The 23,175-nt window shown below is 55.8% G+C and overlaps 1 protein-coding gene across 4 annotated transcripts; it reads left to right on the top strand.

Moving 5' to 3' along the window:
• Positions 1-1,965: 1,965 nt before the first annotated feature.
• Positions 1,966-16,588, top strand: WRNIP1 (WRN helicase interacting protein 1). Of its 4 annotated transcripts, XR_009543088.1 has the most exons (8): positions 1,966-2,852; positions 4,693-4,884; positions 5,324-5,565; positions 11,292-11,521; positions 14,023-14,178; positions 14,336-14,654; positions 15,262-15,341; positions 15,888-15,946. XR_009543088.1 is itself a non-coding variant. In XM_060163821.1 (7 exons), exons 1-6 carry the CDS (start codon positions 2,115-2,117, stop codon positions 14,443-14,445), a joined length of 1,668 nt encoding a protein of 555 aa, XP_060019804.1. In that variant the 5' UTR covers positions 1,966-2,114; the 3' UTR covers positions 14,446-14,447; positions 15,262-15,339. The 4 variants fall into 4 exon arrangements, 3 of the variants coding, with proteins under 3 accessions (XP_060019804.1, XP_060019805.1, XP_060019803.1); XM_060163821.1 differs by lacking the exon at positions 15,888-15,946 and having other exon boundaries at positions 14,336-14,447; positions 15,262-15,339; XM_060163820.1 differs by lacking the exon at positions 14,336-14,654 and having other exon boundaries at positions 1,976-2,852; positions 15,888-16,588.
• Positions 16,589-23,175: the final 6,587 nt, after the last annotated feature.

The raw sequence follows: 23,175 nt of genomic DNA, 5'->3' as shown, positions 1-23,175 counted from the left end.
AGAGCAGGACATAAGTTTGCAAAGGTGTCCCCCCCGCCCCCAATCTACCAGAAAGGGCAGAAGTCAATCACAGGAGAAAACTCTAGACCCTCATCAGCCCAGAGGTGGCACTGGAGGAATCTGCATAACCAACTTTACTAACTAGTTCTTGTCTCCCATCAGTTTCCCATATATTTGCCTTCCCACAATTGGCCGCCCTAGAAACTCAAGGTCCTTTTCCTTTGTCTTGTGGCTTCTCTACAAATGTTTTGTTCTTTTGATAAATTGCTACGTAAGCCCGCCCATCACCAGTTACTCCGTGTGTAGGGGCGCTGCAAATGTTAAGTCTGTTTTTCTTTTTAATCTGTCTTTTGTCGGTTACATTCACAGGGCCCGAGCTAATAACCCTAAGACAAGGAGAGAAGATTTCTTTCCCCGCCCGCAAACCTCTTCGCAAAGTACTTGCTTTTGTGAAGTTCGGGGGCTGGATGCTCTGGGCGATAAGTAAAAGGCTATATAAAAGCTCATGATCCTACATTTCAAATTGTATGATGGCCAAACAATAAAAGACTCCACAACTCATTCTTACTTACCTTTTCTACTAATGCTTTTTTTTTTTTTTTTTTGCAGTACTCGGGCCTCTCACTGCTGTGGCCTCTCCCGTTGCGGAGCACAGGCTCCGGATGCGCAGGCTCAGCGGCCATGGCTCACGCGCCCAGCCGCTCCGCGGCATGTGGGATCCTCCCGGACCGGGGCACGAACCCGCGTGCCCTGCATCGGCAGGCGGACTCTCAACCACTGCGCCACCAGGGAAGCCCCTACTAATACTACTTTTGAGCCTAACATACGTAGTTGGAAAAACTATCAGAAAGTCAGATTTCAGTCCTCTCAACACTTGCCAGCAGGTTGGGACACATGCTTCACAACCAGTATCAACTGAAAAAAAAACACTTCCTTTGCCCTTTCCTTTCATACTATCTTTTACCTAATTCTAGTTCTTTGTGAGGCATTCCTTTTTGTAAAATCATCTCATGTGAAGAGGCTCATTTAACCCTTAGGGGTCTGCGTTTGGGTAAGTTCCAAGGAGATGTTCTTGTGCAGATTAAATAAACATCCCAGTTTTGTCAACTTTTAGGAAAGTCCCTTCTTTTCTAAAACTGTCTCACTTCTGTTTTCATTCCCCTTCTATTTTCTTCTTTTAAATACCAAAAATGCAGGTTTGTGTCACATTTCTGAAGGAGAAGTTTAGAGAAAAGCAGGAACGCGTGTCAGAGACGGTCATCCCGTCGCCCCAGGCCAGACCCCTCGCGGGACTCAACCCGACGTCGCTCGGCCCGGGGGCGGCGCGCGCGGCGGAGCCTGACGCCGCCTCGAGATGCCCGGCCATTTCTAACATTTAACTACAAAACGGCCGTGAGACACCACGTGTGCGAGCGCGCGTTCCGGGTAAAAGGCCAACAATCTGGGGCGGATGGTTCCCTTTCCTTGTCTCTGGCGGCCGCAGCCGCCGCCGCCCAGGCGAACACGCCCACCCGGAGGACCTTCGTGTTCCCTTTGCTCCGTACACCCCTGCTCCCCGCCGGCGCGTCCCGCGTCTCTCCCATTTCTCCGCCCCCTGCCCTTCGCCCCCTGACCTCCGCCACGTGCGGAAAGCCACTCCCCTCGCGCAGCCGCGGCGCGTTTCCACGGCTCCGCCGGCGCCCCGTCCACGGAGGATAGGCCTGCGCACGCGCAACCCGCTGGCCTCTCGCGAGGCCGGCCGGAAGGGAACGCACTGCAGCCGGGAGAACGTCCACGGACTACACTTCCCGAAAGGCCGCGCGAGCCGTTGCCCCCGGCGGCCAAGTGAACCTCCGTGGACTACATTTCCCGACAGGCCGCGCGAACCGTTGCGAGCGGCCGCGGACTACGTTTCCCGTCAGGCCGCGCGGGCCGTGGCCAGCGGCTGCCGGGCGAGGGGCCGCGGACTCTGCTTCCCGGCGCGCCGCGCGAGGCGCCGGGGCTGCCGGCCGAGGGCGGGCCGACGCGGGCAGCCCGGACGTGAGGCATGAGCGGCGCCCTCCGCCGGCCCGCTCGCGTCCTGCCGCCTCCCCGAGCGAGGGTCGCGCGGCGCGGGGCCTAGCGCGGCGGCCGCCATGGAGGTGAGCGGGCCCGAGGACGACCCGTTCCTGGCGCAGCTGCACCGGGTGCAGTGCCCCGTGTGCCAGCAGACCATGCCCGCCGCGCACATCAACTCGCACCTAGACCGCTGCCTGCTGCTGCACCCGGCGGGCCACGCGGAGCCCGCGCCGCCCCGCGCCAAGCGGCGCCGGCCGTCCGAGAGCTCCGCGCTCAAGCAGCCGGCCACGCCGACGGCGGCCGAGAGCAGCGAGGGCGAGGCCGAGGAGCCGGACGACGGCGGCGAGACCGAGAGCCGAGAGAGCTACGACGCGCCGCCCACGCCCAGCGGCGCGCGGCTCATCCCCGACTTCCCGGTGGCGCGGCCCGGCAGCCCCGGCGGGAAGGGCGCGGGGCAGCGGCCGGCGGCGGCGGCGGGCAGCGCGTCCCCGCGGAGCTGGGACGAGGCGGAGGCGCCGGAGGAGGAGGAGGCGGCGGGCGACGCAGATGGCGAGGACGACGCGGGCCGCTGGGACGCGGACGCCGCCGCCACCTTCGAGGCCCCGGGGGGCCGCCCGCACGCCCGGGTCCCCGCGGCCGAGGAAGTGCGGCAGCTGCTGCAGGGGAAGCCGCTGGCCGACACGATGCGGCCCGACGCGCTGCAGGACTTCGTGGGGCAGGGCCGCGCCGTGGGGCCCGAGACGCTGCTGCGCTCGCTGCTCGAGGCCAACGAGGTGCCCTCGCTCATCCTGTGGGGGCCACCGGGCTGCGGCAAGGTGAGCGCGTCCGCCCGCCCCGCAGCGCCCCCGGGCCGCAGGCGCGTTCTCCGGGCGTTAACAGAGTGAAGGTGTCTGAATGCGGGGGGTGCGCGGGAATCGGGGGACTCCCGTGGCGGGCCGCCCAGAGCCGTGGTCCATCCTGTTCCGGGGGCGGGTGGAGTCAGGTGTGCAGCCAGCAGCCGGGAATTGTAGAATTTCTGTTGTGCTGCTTCCGGCTCCTTGTAGCCGTTGGTTTTTTCAGCAGACGGGTGTTCGTTAAAACTTGAGACTGTGCTCGCTTAACAGGACTGACAGGAGAACTCCTTGCCCCTGCGAGCCGCCTTCATCCGCCGTTTCCATAACTGTCCTTAGGATGGCTTATCCTTTAAAGAAGCAACATCGGTGCATCTTGGTGGCCAGTGTTTTCTTAGGGGCGGGCACAAGCCCAGAGGAGGGCACTTAGGATGTTGGGGTCTAGAGAACACGTCACTGGAAAAGCGCTGGGGAGACTGGGAAGGAGCCCTAAAGAGACAGGAGCTAGACGGAAAAAAGAGAAAGCGAGGAGGTGCTGAAATACATATTTTCCTGTCTTCAGGGAAAGGGAGGAGAGGAGCACGAGGGAGCGAAAAGCAAAGCCCAGGACGAGGCACGAAGGGGCTCAGAGCTGTGAGCGGGCCCAGAGCCCTCAGCGCACAAGGGCTTTTACGGATTTCCTCCAGTTGTTCTTTCCAGCTTCGTCTCCCACAGCTTAATCGCATCTCCGTTTATTCCAGTTCCTAGAGTGCGTCCTGCTCGTGGTGTGCCTTCTTGTTTGCACTGGAGCTTCTGAAGCCAGGAACAATCGGAGTTGACCCAGGAAGCATGGCAGCACGCGGTAGCATTCTTAGTGATTCCCTAGAGCTCTTAAGACGGTCAGAACAGCTAATCAGGTGGCGGGCGTAGAGGCAGATGGCAAGAAAAACGCCCCTGCGGAGGGGCGCTCAGAGCGCATGCCTGGCAGGAGAGCCAGTGGGCCGAACCGTTCAGAGTAGTGGTTGGTCGCCGGTCACAGCGAGGCAGATGTGGCCTGTGGCCGGGCTTGCAGAGGAGCAGCCGCAGTGCATGATGGTGCTGTGCGACTTCAGAAAACAGAACACCCCCTTCCCACTCGTTCAGGAGCACATTTGCCCCTCGTGACACGGTCTTCCGTTTTTCTTTACCTCCGTCCTTAACTGCTATACTTCACTGCTGACAGTAATAATAAAGTTAATAACAGCGTGTGTGTGTTTATCAAGCACCCACTAAATGCCAGGCGCCGGGCGTCGCTTCCCGGGAAGCGCTGACAGGGTCGCGGTGCGTCGCGGTGCTGCTGTTCCGTCTCTGTCCTCAGTGGACAGTCCCACGGGGCGGGGGTCGCCCTGAGCGCCGGGGGTCATCACTGGGCTCTCAGTTCAAGGGCTGGCTCTCCTCTTCTGAGCGGCCCTGCGGAGCTTTTGGATGTGGCCCCGCCAGCCCCGTGGGTCTGCGCCTCAGCCGTCCGTGGTGCTGTGTCCTTGGCTGGGAGAGGTCACGGCTGTCGCCAGGCTCTGCCGCCTCAAGGTGACTGCTCCTTCCGGGGGTTCCAGAGATCTTAGCGTCCCCAGGAAGGCATCAGATGGGGTTAGACACCAAGGAGAGGAGATCAGGATCGGCGAACTTTCAGCTGCTTTCCTGTTTTCTTTGTAACATTCTTTTCCACTTGGAAGCGCGCTGCGCTGTTTCCGAGCGTATCTGCTGCCGAGCGCGCCTCAGCGTTCAGGCCGCGGGTGAACGCTGCCGCGGCAGCCTAGGTGCGCGTCCCTCCATCTCACCAGCTTCCACGCTCTGCCCTCTGTCGCAGACCACGCTGGCCCACATCATAGCTAACAACAGCAAGAAACACAGCGTGAGGTTCGTAACGTTGTCGGCGACCAGCGCCAAGACAACCGACGTGCGCGACGTCATCAAACAAGCTCAGAACGAGAAGCGCTTTTTCAAGAGGAAAACCATCCTTTTTATTGACGAGATTCATCGGTTCAATAAGTCCCAGCAGGTATGTTCACTTCTTTTTACTTTCTTATGGTCCTTGTGAATGCTAACTTGAGTGTAAAGCCCGTGAGGTCACTGCATAAATGCTCGGGGCTGGGGGTGATGGTAATTCTCCGTCCGCAGAAGCCTAGACCCTCAGCCCTTCTCCTTTGCCTGTGTCCCTTCACTTTTTCTTAGCGTTTTTTTTTTTGGTGACCAGAAAATGCTTCCTCTATCTGATAAATGAAATTGTTGGTATACTTCTGAGCTATACATATCAGAAACACCACTTTGGGTCAAGCTTCCAATTTTCGTAAGTGTTTAAACGTCAGGACTCACGGTGAGTCTAAGTTCCTAACCTAATCCTGAGCGCAGAATTAGGAAAAGGAAGGAACAGCCGACTTACCCAGGATCCTGCAGGGTGTCGACGGGGGTCAATTTCTTTTGTTTTCCTCCACGATCAGGACACGTTCCTTCCTCACGTGGAGTGTGGAACCATCACGCTGATTGGGGCGACCACGGAGAACCCCTCCTTCCAGGTCAACGCTGCTCTTCTGAGCCGCTGCCGGGTTATCGTTCTCGAGAAGCTTCCGGTGGAGGCTGTGGTGACTGTCTTGATGCGGGCGATCAACTCCCTGGGGATCCACGTCCTGGACTCCAGCCGCCCTGCCGACCCTCTGGGCCACGGCAGCAACAGCGGCTCTGAGTAAGTGACTCCGGCTCGGCAGGGCCCTGGGGTGACACCTCCCGGAGAATCCCCGGCTGGGGCTGGAGGGGCGGGGTGGAGAAATGTCCTCCTAGGAGAGACGGGAATGGAGGAGGGAAGTGCTGGGTTACAGACAGGCAGACAGGTGTGGCTTTGTCTCTGCAAAGGGCTCCTGGCTTTTCACATGCGCATTAGAGCCCATTGCGGGCTCATCTGTAGTTCTTCCAGCTTTAACTGTTTAGCCCCTTGCTTTAGTTCTTGGGTGTTTGCTTTTGTGCTGACAGATTTGGGTCTTTTCCTAGCACACTTCTTTTTTAAGGCTTGGAAGACCGACCATGAGAAGCCTTATTGATTATTTTCTTCACAGGATAGACTTACCTTATGAATCTTTTGAAGTTTATGCTCAGATCCCAATTTCCTGTTCTTGCAGTTTTTTTTTTTAAAGACACTAAGAATTAGTATAAATATTACCATAAAACTCCTTAAGTCTTTTTAGGATGACGTTTGAGCACTCTAGAAGTCAAACTCAGTTCCGTGAAAGTAAAGAAATTTTAGCTGAAAATGATGCCTTAAAGGCTGTCCCTTTTCTCCTGGTGATCTCCTTCTGTACTGTGAGAGCTGTGCGACGCACGGGGTGTGTATCGTGGATGACTGGCTGGGTTACCTGGGGCAGAGGTTTTACCTTCTTTGTATTAGGGCGCATTCCTCAGCCGCCCCGGGGTCCCGCGTCAGCAGCCATAGCGCTGGGGGGCGAGGCCCATCTGCCTGGGGCTGGCGCCTGCACCCTCACCTCCACTGCTCTGGGGCTGCTCCTCTGTGACGATTAAAGCACAAGACCGAATTTCAGGCTCGGGGCGTGGGTTTCAGCTGCCCCTCCCCGTGTGTCCGGCCTCCGCCGCTCGCTCCTGTCTTGGATGCCGGAGGAGCTATGTGGTGCCTCGTGAGAGCCCTGGACGTGGCCGAGGACCCCATCAGCACCCAGGTTGCGTGGCTTTAGGGTAGAGCCGAGGCGGGACCGCCACCCACGGTGGGAGCTCCAGGAGGGGCCTCTGCGTGCGGGGCGTGTGCCGGGGTCTGCAGGGCTGCTGCCCGCTCTGTGCGTCCAGTCCAGCTTTCCTCCAAGCAGCACGTCCACTGCAGACTCGCGGAACCGAGTGATAAAGGGAAATTGAGAGGGAAACAATCCTGACTTTTGTGTGTGTGTTTTTTGTGCATGTACTGGCTGTCGTTATGTGTCTGCAACTTTCTGTGCCATGTTTGTGTGTATCTAGGGTCATTTATTTATTTTATTCACGGGATGACTGTCAGGTTATCCCCTCCCCATCACGGCCATGCCGTAGTTTAAGTGAAACAAGGACCAGAGCAGCAGGCAGGGTGCAGACGATCAGGGGTCTACTCGTTAGCAGTTCTGACAAGAAGTTAAGTTGGGAGACATCATAGGTCATTGGCTCAGGAGGCTGAGACGCAAAAAGGCCGAGTCATGTGCCCCAGATTACACAGCTTGAATGATGGAGCTGGATTTTGAAAGCGTGCTTCTAACCCAGTTGGAAGAAGGAACCTGAAGTTCAAGGAGTTACTTAGTACCTCCTTGGTACTGAGTGAAAGTGCTACTGGTGAGTATTAACATTCTAACCTTTCTCTGTGCTTCTTCGTGTCCAGGCAGACTGTATTAATTTGTAAAGGATTAGGAACCAAAGGCTTCCATGTGTAATTTAGCAGTTGTGTCTTTTGACCAGATCTGCACATCACGCTTACCAGGGATATAGTTTGAAAAGGCATGTGCCCGGGGTCAGGCCCTGGAGGCTGTGGAGTCAGTAAATCTGTGCTGAGATCCACACACCTGGATTTTAGGAAAGTTCTCTGTAACGTGACACACGTCGCTCTTGTCACCCTGACCGTGGAGTGTTCCTTTTCCTTAGAGAGTCACAGAGCATTGTTTTGTCATTCAGGGAGCGGGTAACTGAGCCACGTATGTGCTTCTGCATGAAATAACAGGCGTCTTTTCACTTACTTCACTCCTCCTGCAGCTTAGACATCCAGCTGTAGAATCCTCCAGGTCGCAGGAAAACAAGGTGCACAAAGATGCAGGCCTTGGAAGGAAAGGGGGAAGGATGGCGCTGGCCTTGCCGCTCGCGCCCAGGTTCCGGCTCAGACCCCATGCTGCTCTCCAGCTAGAGGACGAGGCTGTCACTTCTTTCCTCTCTGGGTCTCATTACTTTGGAATGTGATCTTTCCCAGTGCACTTAAACCATTTTTTCCCTTATTATGGCACCGTTTTTTGAATCACATTATAACGATATAGTTTATGGTCTACTGCTTATTTCTCTGTGGGATGCTGTGCAATTTCAGGCAATCTACCCAAGGTAGATTGTGCCTCCTTTAATTCTTTTATGACTTTGGAAAGTTACTTCCAAATGAAAAACATTGTAGAAGTGTACGCTTCCGTTTTACAATAGCCTTAAACTCTCGAGCCGGAGCACGGTCCCCGTGATCTGTGCGGTGGTGGCTGTTTGTTGAGGGGTTTTGCCAAAGGCGGTGCGCGCGTCCCTGCCTCTGTTCTCGCGTGACCCTCCTCCGTTCCCTCTCCTGAGATCTCAAGGTGTTCTGGCGCATTTATTCCTCTTCAGAAGCTGGCTGGAGTCAGCGGGGGTCGGGGTGGACTGGCGGCGGTAGGGACCTCTGGCCGTCCTGTGCGGCTTTCTTGGCAGCCGGTTCCCATCAGAGACTCGGCGCGTGACTGTCCCAAGTGGCACCTTGGTTAGTGGAGCCCAGGTGCTGACAGATTCATTTGTGTTTACAAAGACTCATTTTGGGCGGGGCTGAAATCGGGGTGTGGCTCACGTGGAAGAGGGGCTGTGGCGCACTGGCGGCCGGGGGGGGGGTGCCCTCCCGTCCCCTGACTCCAGACCTGATGGACAGGGTGACAGTGGAACAGTGTGGACTTTGGTTAAGAGTCTAAACAGCGAAGGAAGGATTTCCTTTTCCACCCACGTAAAACTTGTCCCTGTTTTTAAAGGCTAGCTCACAGTCTGCTAGTCGGCTTCTCTCATAGTTAGCGAGGCCCGTGCGGAGGTGTGGAAACGCGGGAGCAGCGGGAGGGCCGGGGTGTGAGGCCACCCGTCTGCCTGTTCTCTGCTCCAAAGCACTTCATGCCTCTCGGTGCATCCGGTGGACAGTCACACAGGCGGGAGGTGCGTGCACCAGAGCCCTGACCTGAAGGTGGCAGAGCAACAGGGGACTTTACCCCTTTGTTGCTGGTGTTTACATTTTTTATAATCCCATTTGGTAAACAAGTAATATTCAGAGTTCTGAGTAGCTTGCTTGTATTTCAAAGTAATAATTTTTTTAGTAAGATTGTAAGCGCTATATGGTATGGCCCCAATTTTGTTTTAAAAACGAGACTGGATATTTATAGGATAGAAATTCACAAGGTGTTCAGAAGGCTCTCTCTGCCACCCGGTGTGTCCGGAGCTGCAGGTCACACCACCCAGGTCCAGCGAGGTTGACAGAGACGTGGGTGGACGGCCCATAGAGCAGATCCAGCAAATGACCTGGTAGCTGTCATTCTCTAGGTGGTACGGATAAGGGGTTTTTATGGCTTTGGTTTTTTTGTACTTTCCATGTGTCACCATGTTTAAAAATACATGTTTCACTCTGAGATTGTGGGAAGATTGAAGTTAGTCCATTCGTTGTGCAGATGTGGAGTGCACATTCATAAAGAATGAAACATGATTTCCGTCCTCGCGGCCCGGCGGTGGCGGGGGTGGAGAGACGGCATGTCACCACCAAATGGCCCGACTCCAGGTGACACTCGCTCAGGGCTGCGGCTCGATCCCTTTCCTCCTGCAGATGGCCCTGCGGGCTCTTTGTTGCTAGGAAGCCTTCCAAGGAGATGGAATGCGTTGCTTTTATTAGTTCTGAAATGAGATGTTCAGGCCGTTTGGGTCTCCCTGCCCCCCCCAAACACACACAGATGCATATACACACACGTACACATACGTGTATACAGGTACACACATATATACACGCACACATGTATACACACATGCACACATGTATACACACACACAGATGATGTGCCGTCACCGAGCCCCGACTGCCCTCCCTCTCAGGCATACCTGGGCTGCCACACCCCCTCTGGTGTGGGCCTGTGCAACACATTCTCTTTAGTGTGGGTTGTCTAGTTTTTTCCAAATCATCAAAAATCTGCTTCAGGGCTTCCCTGGTGGCGCAGTGGTTGAGAGTCTGCCTGCCGATGCAGGGGATGTGGGTTCGTGCCCCGGTCCGGGAAGATCCCACATGCCGTGGAGCGGCTGGGCCCGTGAGCCATGGCCGCTGAGCCTGCGCGTCCGGAGCCTGTGCTCCGCAACGGGAGAGGACACGGCAGTGAGAGGCCCGCGTACTGCAAAAAAAAAAAAAAAAAATCTGCTTCAGGAGCGGGCCGTCAGCTTTATAAAGAGCCAGTGAGGTGGCCTTGGTGTGTGTGGTGAGTGTCAGATGAGGAAGGGAAGAGGGGGCCCTGCAGGCGGTTCGCACGGCTCTGGGGCCCAGGCAGCTGTGAGGGGTCCTGGGAGAGTCACTCACAGCGCAGCTAACCCCTGGGGTGGGAGGCGTTCCCCAGAAGGCTTGGCTTTGGTGAGGGGGCAGGGGCTCGGGGTCGTCAGGGAGTGAGGTGCAGACCGGGGTCGTTCAGGCTGTTCACCAGAGCGAGGGGGGGTGGGTGTGTGGTCAGGAACTCTGCATGGACCTCGTAGACAAGCTGGGCCCCTCTTGTGGCCACCTCCCACTCCCCGCCTTGGCCCAGCCCAGCGGCTGCCTAGGAGCAGCTGATGAAGGTTGCCGGCGACACGGGTGAGCCGTCACTTTGAACGGTTACTTTTTGCTTTGCGCACGCGCAGCTGACGCCTAGCCGGGAAGAGTAAGACCCCTCTAGGTAACTAGATGTGTCACACATCTTGTGTGACTAGACTGGGAATAGGAAAAGTAGTTCAGTTAGAGTCGAAAAGGAGTCGTGGTTAGACCTCCTTTACGAAGGTCCGTGTGTGCTTAGTACCCCCGTGGCAGCATATGCCCCAGGCCTAAATCCCAGAGCCCTGCTTCTGGGTCCTGCTGTGCCCAGAGGGGCTGGGGACCTGGTGGGTCGTTTGTAAAATAAGGAACACGTGTAGGCCTATGTAGTTGTCACTCAGTATCTGCGGGGGAACGGTTCCAGGGCCCCTGCCCCAGCAGATACCAAAATCCGAGGGTGGCGGATGCTCAGGTCCCTTCCGCAAGATGGCGTAGTGTTTGCATAGGGCCTGAGCACATCCATATACTTCAGATCATCTCTAGAGGACTTGTGATACCTAACGCAATGTAAGTGACACGTAGACTGTTGTAAATAGTTGTTGGTATGCAGCAGATTCAAGCTGTGCCTTTTGGAACCATCTGGAATCTCCCCCTGACGTTTTCCATCCAAAGCTGTTGAATCCGTGGATGCGGAACCCACGGATGCAGAGGGCAGAGCGTCCAGTGAAATCACCTCGCGACTCCAGGGCGAGGCAGTTCTCAGTCTTGATGCCAACCCGCGTGACACCGTGGACCCGCTTTAACACAGTGGTTTGGGATCCAGGGCAGAGGCTTGAACCTCGGGTGCCTCGTTAGTGGCCTTGCAGGGACAAAAGGTCACAGAGTGCTGTGGGGTGAGCGTGTCCCCCACGTGTGACGCGCTCTCGGTGGTGTTGCAGGCCCTCCGTGTTCATAGAGGACAAGGCAGTGGACACACTGGCCCGCCTGAGTGACGGGGACGCGCGGGCCGGACTGAACGGGCTGCAGCTGGCGGTGCTGGCCAGGCTGAGCGCCAGGAAGGCGTTCGGGAAGAAGAGCGGGCAGAGCTACCCTCCCAGCCGCGTGCTGGTCACCGAGAGCGACGTGAAGGAAGGCCTCCAGCGCTCTCACATCCTGTACGACCGAGCAGGTGAGTGACCGCCCGAGCTGTGCGGCCCCCGGGCAGCTCCGTGTTGGTCATAGAGGCACCTCCCGCCCAGAGCCCCGTGTCGCAAACCTGCTTCCCAGTTCCTCGGGTGCACAGCAGGGCGGCCCTGAGAGCGGGGATGAAACTGCGGGAAGTTGGGTGCGCCTCTAATTTCAGGAGCTCAGTTCAGTTAGAGTTAGCTAAATGAGTTAGAATCTTTAATTCTTAGAGTCTTCACACAAAATTAAGTTTACATAGAACTTGGTGCTTTCATTTCATAATAGCTTTTTAAAAAATTAAAGTTGACGTGTGTATTTATCTGTTTTCATAGAACCGTATTTACAGGTACCAAATATGATCCCGGCTCTTTTTAAATTCCTGACCTGGCAATATTAAATGTCGTAAGCACAGCCCGTTTGTGCCTTTTTATAAAAGACGCGGGTGCTGAAGAGAGTCTCCTGCAGATGAGGCTGTAGGGTAGACCTGGGTCTGTGTGATTCTCGGCAGTCACACGGCAGGAACCGGAGTAGCCTTCTACACCTTTGAGAGGAAGCTGATGGCTCGAGCTGTCACTGCGTGCCGTGTCTGCAGTGCTTCCAGATGCTTCTTGGTGATGGAAGCTCCTTCAGCTGTCCGGGGCGGGACATGGGGGAAGCTTGGCAATGAGTGGTTCCGGGCATGGCCTCCTGATGAGGCCACCAAGTGGGCCATGTGGCCTCTGGGAAGCGCCTCGGCCGACTGGGGGCACTCGGGACATGCTGGAGGCCTGTCATGGCCGCTCCCGTCTCCGTCCCGATGCAGCCCAGGCATCTCAGCCCCCAGCACTTTGTGCCCCGAAGTGGTATGAATGCTCAGAAAATCTGGACAGTAAGCCATTCTGGGTGTAGAGCATTGCTTCGCTTTGGCCAGGTGCAAGGATTGGCGATGTGAATGAAATGTAAAATTTCCAGAGGTAGAAATGCACCCACGTGCTGGACTCCCGTTGTTTCTGGAGGCTCTGGTCTTTCTCCTTTGTGGTTGTACTAAGGTGATACTTCATTCTGACGGGACCCCGTGGAACTGCTCTCATGTGTCATCAGACTGTCAGGTAAAAACCAGAGAGCTGCCATCTAATGTAACGGTAGCTAACGTGGAAGTTTGTCTTTTAGTTTTCAAAACCTTAGGCAGTTAGGTAACTATTAATGTTACCCCAGTTTACAGATGGCAAAGCCTGAGTTCACAAAGCAAGTGCTAAAACTCATCCTCAAATCCAAGTCTGACAGATCCTGAGGACAGGACCTTCCCCCGTGTCGGCGCTGCCTGCACGCCAGCCCACCCCACGGTCACCAGCCTCACCCCTGCAGCACATACCTACGCACGTGCACGCACACACGCACGCGCGCTGTCAGACACATCCCAGCCGGGGGTTCCTGTTTCTCGGGGTCATGTTCCATCACGGGGAGCCACGCACAACGGGGACCCCCGTTCTCCACAGCTCTCGCTGCCCGCCTGGGCCAGGCCTTGAGAACCTGCACATTCTAGAAGCGTTCCCCTCCGTGCCGCCCCTGCTGTCACATCCCCACCCACAGTGGGTCGGCAGACACACATACACTTCAGAACCTAGAGAGTCATCCTCTCACAGGCTTTGTTCCATAAATACGGATGATAGCGGCCTCGCCCTGGAACCTGCTCACTGGTACTCTTGGCCTTTTTTGTAACTCTGCTGAGACAAAGACCGCCACCCCCAGGATTTTAATTATTTCTTTTCATGTCATCTAGCATATATGGGATTTGGTAGCTAGCTCCGATATTTCTGTGTCAGAGTGAAGAGATTTCCAAATGAGAACAGGTTCTCTGCCCTGCGTTGAGATTGAGGTTCTACACAGATAGTGTGGAATTCTAGGCTATAAAGTGGTGTATGGTAAAAGCAGAAATAGAAGCTAGCGTAGAACGTCCAACTCACACACGTGCCTACAGCGCTTGCCCTGTGCCTGGCGGCCGTTATGAATACAGCCCCGTGAGCTAGCTGGTGTTGCACCCATTCTGCAGGTGAGGGACCAAGACACAGACGGGGTCAGACTTGCCCACGGTCACGTGGCCGGTGCGCTTGGCATTTAAACCCAGGCCGCCTGGCTCCAGAGCCCGTGGCCTCGACCGTGTTACCTTCATCGTGGACCTAGTAGAAGTGTGAGACCCGAGGACCTCTGCAGCGGGGGAGAATCGGGGCCGCCTCCTCGCTCACAGTCGGCGAGGCGGGCGGAGGAGAGCTGTCCTGCGTGCTCCGTGTCTGCGGTGGGCCGGGCCCGCACTGCCGGGCCTCGCGCCCACATCCAGGCTCAGCGTCCCACACCGGTCACCGGGCAGCTTGAGCGCGGCAGTCCCACCTCGCTCTCCTCAGGCCTTCCTGGGCCCCGCGCTAGTTCAGGCTTCCTTGAAGTCAGCCGAGTGAGAGCGCGTGGCTCGGATGGTGTGTGGGCGCGGACCCCACGTCCCGCCACGGCTGAGCGGTGCTCTCTGGTGTCCAGGAGAGGAGCATTACAACTGCATTTCTGCGCTGCACAAGTCCATGCGGGGCTCGGACCCGAGCGCCTCCCTCTACTGGCTGGGGCGCATGCTGGAGGGGGGCGAGGACCCGCTGTACGTGGCCCGGCGGCTCGTGAGGTTTGCCAGCGAGGACGTGGGTGAGTGACGGGGGGCCCGGGCCCAGCGGTGCTGCTGCCTTTCGGCCTGGGAATCCCTTGGCTCCGTGTGGGGCAGGTGGGGAGGGGGAGAGTCAGTGTGAGCACAGCCGCTTATTCCCGGGGGGCGGGGGGTGTGCTCAGGGTGTTTGTCTCCCAGAGTCACCGTTTTCTGCTTCCTCTGCGGTATGGACCACGCAGGAGGACAGGCCCCCTCGTTTCATCTGCACTTCGCTGCGTGTCACAGATAGTGCGTTTTTTACGAAGTGAAGGTTTGTGGCATCCCTGCGTCAGGTGGGTCTGGCAGCACCCTTTTTCCCACAGCAGCTGCTCCCGTGGCGTCTTTGTCACACTTCGGTAATTCTTGTGGTATTTCACACTTCTTCACCTCCGTTATATTTTTGTTATGGAGATGTGTGACAAGTCATCTTTGATGCCGCTACTGCAGAAAGATTGGCTCACTGAAGCTTCAGATGATGGTTAGCATTTTTTTAGCAATAAAGTATTTTTAGACATAATGCCGTTGGTGACGGTAGCGTGTGAACGTAACCTTTATGTGCACTGGGAAACCAAAAATTTCATGCGACTTGCTTTATTGCGGTATTCACTTTATTGCAGTGGTCTGGAACCAAACCCACAGTCTCTCTGAGGTGCCTGTGTTGAAATAAAAGAAACATTTTAAATTTGCTTTGCAGTCAGGTGTCTGGTTCCATCAGACAGCTCCTGAGAAGGAGATGGAAGATTCTGGACACTATTGAAAGAAAACGACCAGAAAGCTCTACCTTGCTTTGGTTTAGTAAATGTTCTGCTTTTAATGTGTCCGTCCTTGTGGCTGTCTTCACGGCCTCGGCTCCTTATGTGGGTTGTACGTAGTCTCCTGTTTTTCCTACTAGCAGTAGAGTTTTTATCCATGAGGAGACAATTCTTGACGCTGCACAGTACCCACTCAGTAAATGTCTCCAGTATGCTAGTGAGATCAGATTTTGCTGAGTGGATTCTTTTGGTCAAAGTCTGCAGGCAGTGATGGGTCAGGATGGGGGTGTGCGTTACGACTTACACGTGCCTTTGTCTCTGTGTGTGTGGCAGGTCTGGCCGACCCGTCTGCATTAACACAAGCAGTCGCCGCCTACCAAGGCTGTCACTTTATAGGCATGCCCGAGTGCGAGGTAAGGGAACCCGCTCCGTTCTTTGCAGATCGGTCCCTTGCTCTCACGCTGTGTCCCTTCGTGGTCCCTCACCGTGGGTGCCTGGGACACTGAAGAAGCTGCTTGGCTTTCTCACTCGCATCTTAGAAGCTTAAGACTCTAGAGAGGGGACCTCGGGTGTCAGCAGGGTCATGTGTTCAAACTGGGGGAGTCCTGAGTGCCGAGGAGGTGCCCGGGGTTTCCTGGGGACAGAAGTGTCAGAGGGGCTAAACAGGAAATCTCCGCAGGTTCACCCACAAACAGGGCCGCTTCTGCTTAGCTCTATATATTAGGGTTTCAAGAAAAATTTCATGTAATAAAATGTTCCTTCAGTTTAAAAAAAAAAAAAAAGAAAACCAGTGGCCTGGTTCAGCCTCTCGCCTCAAGCAGGAATGTCTTCTTTCTGTCCTGGGTGATCCAGACTGTGGGCAAAGCGGGGGAGTCAAAGCCTGGGGCGGGGATGGGGCGGGGTCTTCTCAGAACCAACCCGGGGCGGCGCCTCTGTGACAGTGGTGCCCTCTCGCCCAGGTGCTCCTGGCCCAGTGCGTCGTCTATTTGGCCCGAGCCCCGAAGTCGATCGAGGTGTACAGCGCCTACAACAGCGTCAAGGCCTGCCTGCGGAGCCACCAGGGGCCCCTGCCCCCCGTCCCCCTGCACCTGCGCAACGCGCCCACCAGGCTCATGAAGGATCTAGGCTACGGCCAGGGCTACAAGTACACCCCCGTGTACAGCGAGCCCGCAGACCAGGACTACCTGCCCGAAGAACTGAGGGGCGTGGATTTCTTTAAGCAGCGGCGGTGCTGACTCGGAGGCTGGGCCAGGGAGGGGAGGCCCTGGATCGCCGGTGGGTGGCCTGGCGGGCGTTACAACAGGCCGACCTTTCATGCCAGAGGTGTAAGCGTTCCTGGAGGGGGGAAGCTTCCTTCAGCCGAACGTGTGGCGTCGAAATTGTGTTCGTTTGCACCCTGTGCGACATTATGCTCATGAAACGGTCTGGCAGCTTTGTGCAATTAATTAACGTTAGGAGGGATTATCTATTTTGTCATAGTATTTAAGTCATAATGTCATTTCAGAATTCAGTTCTGTAGGGTTTTTTTCTTTTAAAAAATGTATATTCTGGGTAGTTTCAATTGGCAAAGAAATGTAATTGTGATTTAATACTGCATAGTGTTTTGGGTATTTTTTTTATATGCAAAGGTCTTATGAGCCAATAAAACTATTTCAAAGTACTTCAGTTTTTGCCTGTTTTTCCACCTGGGATCCAAGGTACCAGCATCTGTCACCATCACAGTTTGGTAGGTAAACGCCATGAAAGAAACATTTTCATAGGTGACGTTGGAAAGTTTGGAAGTCCGTGTATCTTTCGAAAATTAACTTCTAACCATTTTGAAGGATTGTAAATGGCTTCTGAAAGGATCAGCAGCCTCCCGGCCCGGGCCTCCCCACTTCTCCAGACGCTTGAAGCCCCGTGTTTCTAAATGATATATCCGGTTTTGCCTCAGTGTTTGCTAAAGCTGAATATGCCCCCGCACGTGCGCACACACACACACACACACATCACACACACAACACACAAACACACACACACAACACACAAACACATCACACACACACATTGCACACACAAACACACACACACAACACACAAACACATCACACAAACATCACACACACACACAACACACACACATCGCGCACACACACACACACACACATACAGAGCTTCGTTTCCTCTGTATCCACTGCTGATGTAACCAAAAGGGGGGTCCAGCAGCCCACTGTGCAGAAGCCAATAAAGAGGCCAGGTTGGTGGAAAGGAAAGTTTGCTTTATTTTCGATGCCGGCAGCCAGGGTTGGGGGAGGGTGAACTCGTGTCCAAAGGCCGACTCCCCCCTGACAGTCAGGGGGCAAGGGCTTCTATAGGTGGAGGGAGGGGGCTACACGCAGAAACAGCACAGGCAGCTCTGACAGGCGTCTTGATATTGGCCACGCGGTGCTCTGACCGGCGTCATCTTGATGAAGTGCAGTTAGTCTTCAGTTCCAAGGTCGGTTGGTTCCCATTTCCTTGAGGCCAGTTCTCAGAATTGTGGCAGCTTGTGTCGCGGCTACAGTCTGGTCATCATGCAGTTCACTTCTTCCACCTGGTGGGGTTTCAGTATCTGCAAGATGGCTCACGGGATGTGGCTCAGAATATCATCTGTGGCCCCTGAGGAGGAACTACAGGGCCTTGACTGCGCTTAACGACTCAACTATTGTCTTGTCCTGTTTGGCTGCTTTTCTTTGTTTCTGCGTTTTCTCGCTTCTCTGATTAAGCTTATTCTTTGCCTAAAGTTTTTCCAGACAAAAGGCAGGCTGAGGACGTGGGGGGAAGGACCGTAGGGCCCTGCTCCGTTTCACTGATTCTTCTCCAACTCCTTTGACACCCATTTTCCCAAGGACACTACCATCTACTCGTCTGTCGGTGGTCTCCCCCGCGCTGTGACCCCTCCTGGGCACCTTTGCTCCATCCGTGTGTCACATCTGACCTCGGGATCCTGTGCTCTCCCTTCTGCTCCGGTGGTGCAGATCCTGCAGTCGCTTTAAGGAGCGTGGATGCCTGGAAGGCAAGATGATTTTAGACCTTGAGAGTCTGGAAGTGCTCTTACTCTACCTTCAGACTCGCCTGGTGGTTTGGGAACAAGTTCTCGGTGGGCAGCGTTTGCCAGTTGCCTCCCTCTTGCCCACGTTGCTGTCGAGAAGTTTGACCTCTGCAGGCCGAGCGAGTCTCTCTCTGTTCCCGGGGTCGGAAAGTTTGCGATGATTTTCCTGGGCGTTAGGTGGAGCCTTTCAGTCTGGAAGCTCAGGTCTTTTGAGTCCTGGGAAAGTTTCTTTTCTTTTCATTCAGTGAACACTGAGTGCCTGCCTCACACTGGGCTCTCGTTGGGAACATAAGTGAACAAACAACAACAACAGACGACAATCCTGTGCTCGTGAAACAGCGTGGAAAAGAGCATTTCAGTATGGCAGCGGGATAAGTGCTAAGGAAGAAGTGCTGCCCCAGGATGGACGAAGACAGGAGTGGGTGTGGTCCAGATGTTCGGGTGGCCAAGCAGACCTCCGCGAGAACGAGAGGGGGAGTGTGGCCCGGAGGAGGGCCTGCCAGGCTGACGGAGGGGCGAGTCCACAGGCCCTGAGCGGGAAGGTGCCTGGCCGGCTCGGTGTCCGGTGAGGCCAGTCCAGCACGTGAGCAGAGATAGTGGCGTCGCCGGGAGATGACGGTGTGGGGGCTTCTTGGTCGTGGGAGACTTGGCTTCTACTCAGGGTTTCTAGCAAAGGAGTGATGTGGTGGGACTTAGGTGTCGTGAGGGTCACCTGTGCTGTGGTCCGGAGAGAGGACGGAAGGGAGGAGGGGCGGCCAAGGGCCAGGCGGCGTCTGTGAAGCCTGGGCAGTGCTGGTGCGCAAGCGGTGGTGGCGGAGATGGTGCGGCTGGTCTGGTGATGAGGGCGCTTGAAGGACGAGCCAATAAAATCTGGTGACAGGTCGTGTGTGGCTTGTATGTGTGAAAGAGGAGCTGGCGGTGGCTTTCGTTTACTGCGGTCATGATAGGCACCAGCTTGGTTCTTAGCGCTTTGCAGGGACTGCTCATTTGAATCCTCGTAATAACCCGGTAAACTAAGTACCCTTATTCACATTTTCGGGGTAAGGAGACTAACTTGCCCTGGGTCCCCCAGCTCATGGGGGGGGACGCAGAGGCCCGCTCTCACCTGTGGATTCTTCTCACCTCCACCCTCTCTGGTCCGTCTTTTCTGGAATAGCCGCTGGAGCTTTGCTCTTTGGACGTTGTATATGTTTCTTTCCTCGTTTCCCATCGTTTGTCTTTTTGCTCTTCTCCCTGAGTTCCTCAACTTTATTTTTCCTCTTTGCCATCATCGTGCTATAAATTTCCGAGAGCTCACTTTTTTGGTAATGTCTTTTTTTTGTTGTAGCCTGCGTGTGTTTGGTGGTTACTTATCTCTGTGAGGATATCAAGTTTGTTTTTAATTTTCTCCCTGCACGTTCTCTTTGCTTCCACGGTTTTTTCTGTTCGTTTTGGCCTCTTTCGCAGCACTTTTTCCTCAGATGTCCAGCAGCCCTGGATTAGGTGTGCTCGCGTTCAGCTCGAGAGCAGATTGAAAGCTCGGAGCATGGGTCGGGGACGGGGCACGGGGTGTGGCTTTGATCCTCAAGGAGCCATTTGTTGGAAACCCTGGAAGCCAGGGTCTTCAGGGCTATTCCTCTTGGGCTGGTTAGAGCCCCAGAGAACCTCTTCTGTTCTCTCGCCAAGTGAGGAAAAGTCTGCTCTCTGCGTTCTAGGTGCCACGTGGGCAGGAGTCTCCCAGCGAGCAGTGTGTGTGTGTGTGTGTCCCCTTGGTCTCTGCGTGTGACGTGGGACCCAGGCCCCCAGCTCTACTGGGGTCCAGTTCGGAGATCCTCCTGGAGTGGGAGAGGATGACCACTGCCGTTGGAGCCCTGCAGACGCCTGCCGCGTAAGCGAGGTGGGTTCTTGTCCCCGCTGGGACCTGCCCAGTGCGTTGCCAGGTGCCGTCCTGTCCGCGGGCTCGGCACTGTGCTGCTGTGTCTCCGGCGTACGACCCCTTTACTGCACGGCGGGCGGGGGCTTGGGAGGACTTGAAGTGAGACATGGGGTCAGTCCATCGCCGTGACTAATCAGGATAATTAAGGTTTGCAGCTCACAACCGTCAGGACTCAAGGTCTGGCCTCTGACCAGAGTGGGCAGGCCGTACGTAGACGGGGTGGGGTCAGGGGGGACTCAGCCTCCGCTGCACGTCCTGGCAGGAGTGGGGGGAGGGTGGGAGAAGGAGGTGAGTGCCTGACCCCGCCCCCTACCGCCTGACTCGCTGGTGCCCCCGTTGCAGAACCTGCCAGATGCTCCCTGGTAAAACAGGACGGAAAGGGTGGAGCGTGGGTCTGGAGGGACGGCGGGGCGGGCACACCTAGAAGGGACAGATCTCTGAGCCCAGACGTGTAGCGACTACATCTTAGACGAAACAAAGTTCCGCCTGATTGTGTACCTTGAGAAAACTAATAACAGGACCGGGAAAATTGTCAGATGTAAACCATTTATGAAAATCAGTCGCTTCTGGACTATAATTGTAATCAGGAAATGTACCAAGAAAAATCTGCCCTTCTCAGTAACAGCATGGAGGTAAACGTACTAGTTTCCGAGGAATAGGACCAAGGTGGAGACAAAAGCCTCGAACAGAAGCAGGCGTAAGCTGTATTCCTAAACATGATTTTATTATAAACATCATTAGTATAAACAGTATTTAAATGCGGTTTTATATTCCCACCATGCTTGGGAATATAAACACGGGTGAGGTGGTCAGTGTGTATTTATAAAAGGTGGTCAGTGTGTTTTTGTCGACTGACAAAATGAGTGAATAAACTGTCACTGAGACATTTATGTCGGTGTCTGACGCGGGGGGGGGGGGGGGGCCTGCCCTCGCCCGACGTGTGTGTCCACCAGGAGGCGGGCTCCACCGCGACGGCCGGTCTCAGCACAGCAGCCGCCTGGTGCCTGTGACCACGCTCAGCTGACTGGTTCAGCGTTTGTAGCTGACCTCACGGGCCAATCACCAGGTTTTTAAAAAGCTTACTGTTTATCTGTACCGTCACATTTGGCAATGTGACCGTGGCCAAAAATGTACGAGAGGAGATGCAGCCAAAACCAGAAGAAAGCACATGGAAAAAACATAATAAAAGTCAACTTTAATTTTTGTTCTCAACAGTAACCACTGCTAGCTTTTTAGTATACGTCTCTGGGGTATCCTCTCCCACGTGTGTGAGAGAATTGGAAGCACCATCACCCGTCTCCTAGCCTGCTTGCCTTTTCTCGCCTCGCCATGTGGTTTGTCACGTCCTGGAATTGGCCTCAGTGGGTGACTCTCAGTGGCTGCACACAGAACCCCGAGGGGCCACTTGTTCTGTGTGACGCAGAGCACGGGCTGTGACGTCGGGCTCCTAAGAACCAGGAAGATGTGGTCTGGACCTCGGACTGCTTTCTCCAGCGCCTGGACTGCACCACCCTCGTCCCTTACCTGGACCCTCCCCCTGCCCTCAAGCCCACCCAGGGAGGGGTCTGATCACATACCAGCAACCCCTCCCCGCCCCACCCCCCGCCCACCTAAACTCCCCACACTCTCAGTATAAAGACGGAGTCCATGCTTTAGTCCCCAAGACCGCATCCGCCCACCTGGTCTCACCCATCGGGTCCCGCCACCCGTGCAGCAGCATTCCCACCTCGCTCCCTCCCTCCCTGCCCTCAGCCCCTGCCCCCAGGTGGTGAAGAGCCAGGGCTCAGACCTGTCTACGGGGGTGCGAGTCCTGTCTGTGCCACTTCTCCCCTGGGTGACCTCGGTCAGGGTCGTCATCTTTGTTTTCACTCTCCTCATCTGTAGGATGGGGATCAAAATACTACCTAATCGCAGCGGGAATGACCTGCTGAGAACCATCTGCTCAAGAAGGGTGAGTTATGAGCGTTTCTCGTTCTCCTGATCTCACCTCAAACGTCACTTCCTTCGGGAGGCCTGTGACCCCTCAGGCCACGTCAGGCCCCACCCCAGTTGCACACCCACCCGGATGTGCTCGCACAGCCCGTGCCCTCGTGCTCAGAGCTCAGGGAGCGCTGCTCCCCATGCTGGATGTTGACTGCTCTCCCTCTGGACCGCGCAGGGTACGAGGCCAGCGCCCGGCCTGCAGCTCCTTTCATCTCCTTCCCTGAGGGGCCGGGCTGAGCCCAGGAGGCCAGCCCGGGGATGGGGAGGGTTGCAGTCTTCCAGGGACACCTGATGTGTGTGCTGCCTGCTGTACGTCAGGCACTGTTGGAAGGGTTTTACATTTATCATCTCAGTTTCCCAAATGACCACCTGAGCCTCGTCTGTGTTGTATCTAGAAGAGGACTTGGGACTCAGAGAGGCTGAGTGACCGTCCCGGGGCCACAGAGCGGGTTGAAACCCAGGCAGCCTGAGTGCTCAGCCGCCTTGCCCCTGGTTCTCGGACTCCTGTGTGCATCAGAGCCCAGAATGCTGGTTCAGTCTGTCTGCTGTGGGGCTGAGAATGTGTTTCTAGTAGGTTCCCCGTGAGGCCGGTGCTGCCGGTGCGTGCAGACCACACCTAGAGAGCCCCCGCGCCACCGCCATCAGTGCCCAGGAGGAAGTTTCCAGTAGCCAGTGGGCTCCCCTAGATGTGGGTACAACTGCACTGTTGCCTTTGCCCCCCGCCTGCCTCCTACCTGGACACTCATTTATCTTTCCTTTCTGGTTCCAACCACTTCGGTGACTCGGGAGGACAAGTCCCCGTGTCACCTGGGCCTGCCCACCTCCCTTCTGTCGGACCCTTCAAACCACGGCTGCTGGCTTTCCCCAGCGGGGCTGGTTTAAATCATCCACCTTGAAATGGACTCGCGTGTGTTGTGCTGGCGAGGCCCCCCCAGGCAGGGGAGGGTCGGCTGACGCCAGAGGAAACGGCACCTTTCTGCTGCTCACGGAGGCGCCACGGTGGCCAGCTGGGCCCTCGGGAAGACGGAGATTTTCAAGCAACTCGATTTCTGTGCTGCTTGCCGACTTTGATTAACTTTTCACTCCCACTGTAGAGCGCGGGTTTGTTCACTTGGCTTCTCACGGAGGAATAGGAGCCTGCGGCCCTCAGGCCCCCCGCCCGCCCTGCCACTTCCTCGCTGCCACACTTCCTCCATGTCACACCGTGGAAACCAGTATTGTGAAAACAAGAAGTCTCTTCTCGGGCCGATGGCTTGGAAAACCGCACACTTGCCCATGG

The sequence above is a fragment of the Lagenorhynchus albirostris genome, chromosome 10, assembly GCF_949774975.1.
Source record: "Lagenorhynchus albirostris chromosome 10, mLagAlb1.1, whole genome shotgun sequence".
NCBI classification, from domain to species: Eukaryota; Metazoa; Chordata; class Mammalia; order Artiodactyla; family Delphinidae; genus Lagenorhynchus; species Lagenorhynchus albirostris.
Note: the sequence above shows the minus strand (reverse complement) of the source record. Positions and strands in the feature narration are given on the sequence as shown.

Excerpts from the sequence above, each read along its gene's own strand:
- WRNIP1 (XM_060163820.1), top strand. The coding sequence starts at position 2,115 with ATGGAGGTGAGCGGGCCCGAGGACGACCCGTTCCTGGCGCAGCTGCAC. Across the intron at positions 2,853-4,692 it reads GGCCACCGGGCTGCGGCAAG|ACCACGCTGGCCCACATCAT; the intron begins GTGAGCGCGTCC and ends CCTCTGTCGCAG. Across the intron at positions 11,522-14,022 it reads CATCCTGTACGACCGAGCAG|GAGAGGAGCATTACAACTGC; the intron begins GTGAGTGACCGC and ends TCTGGTGTCCAG.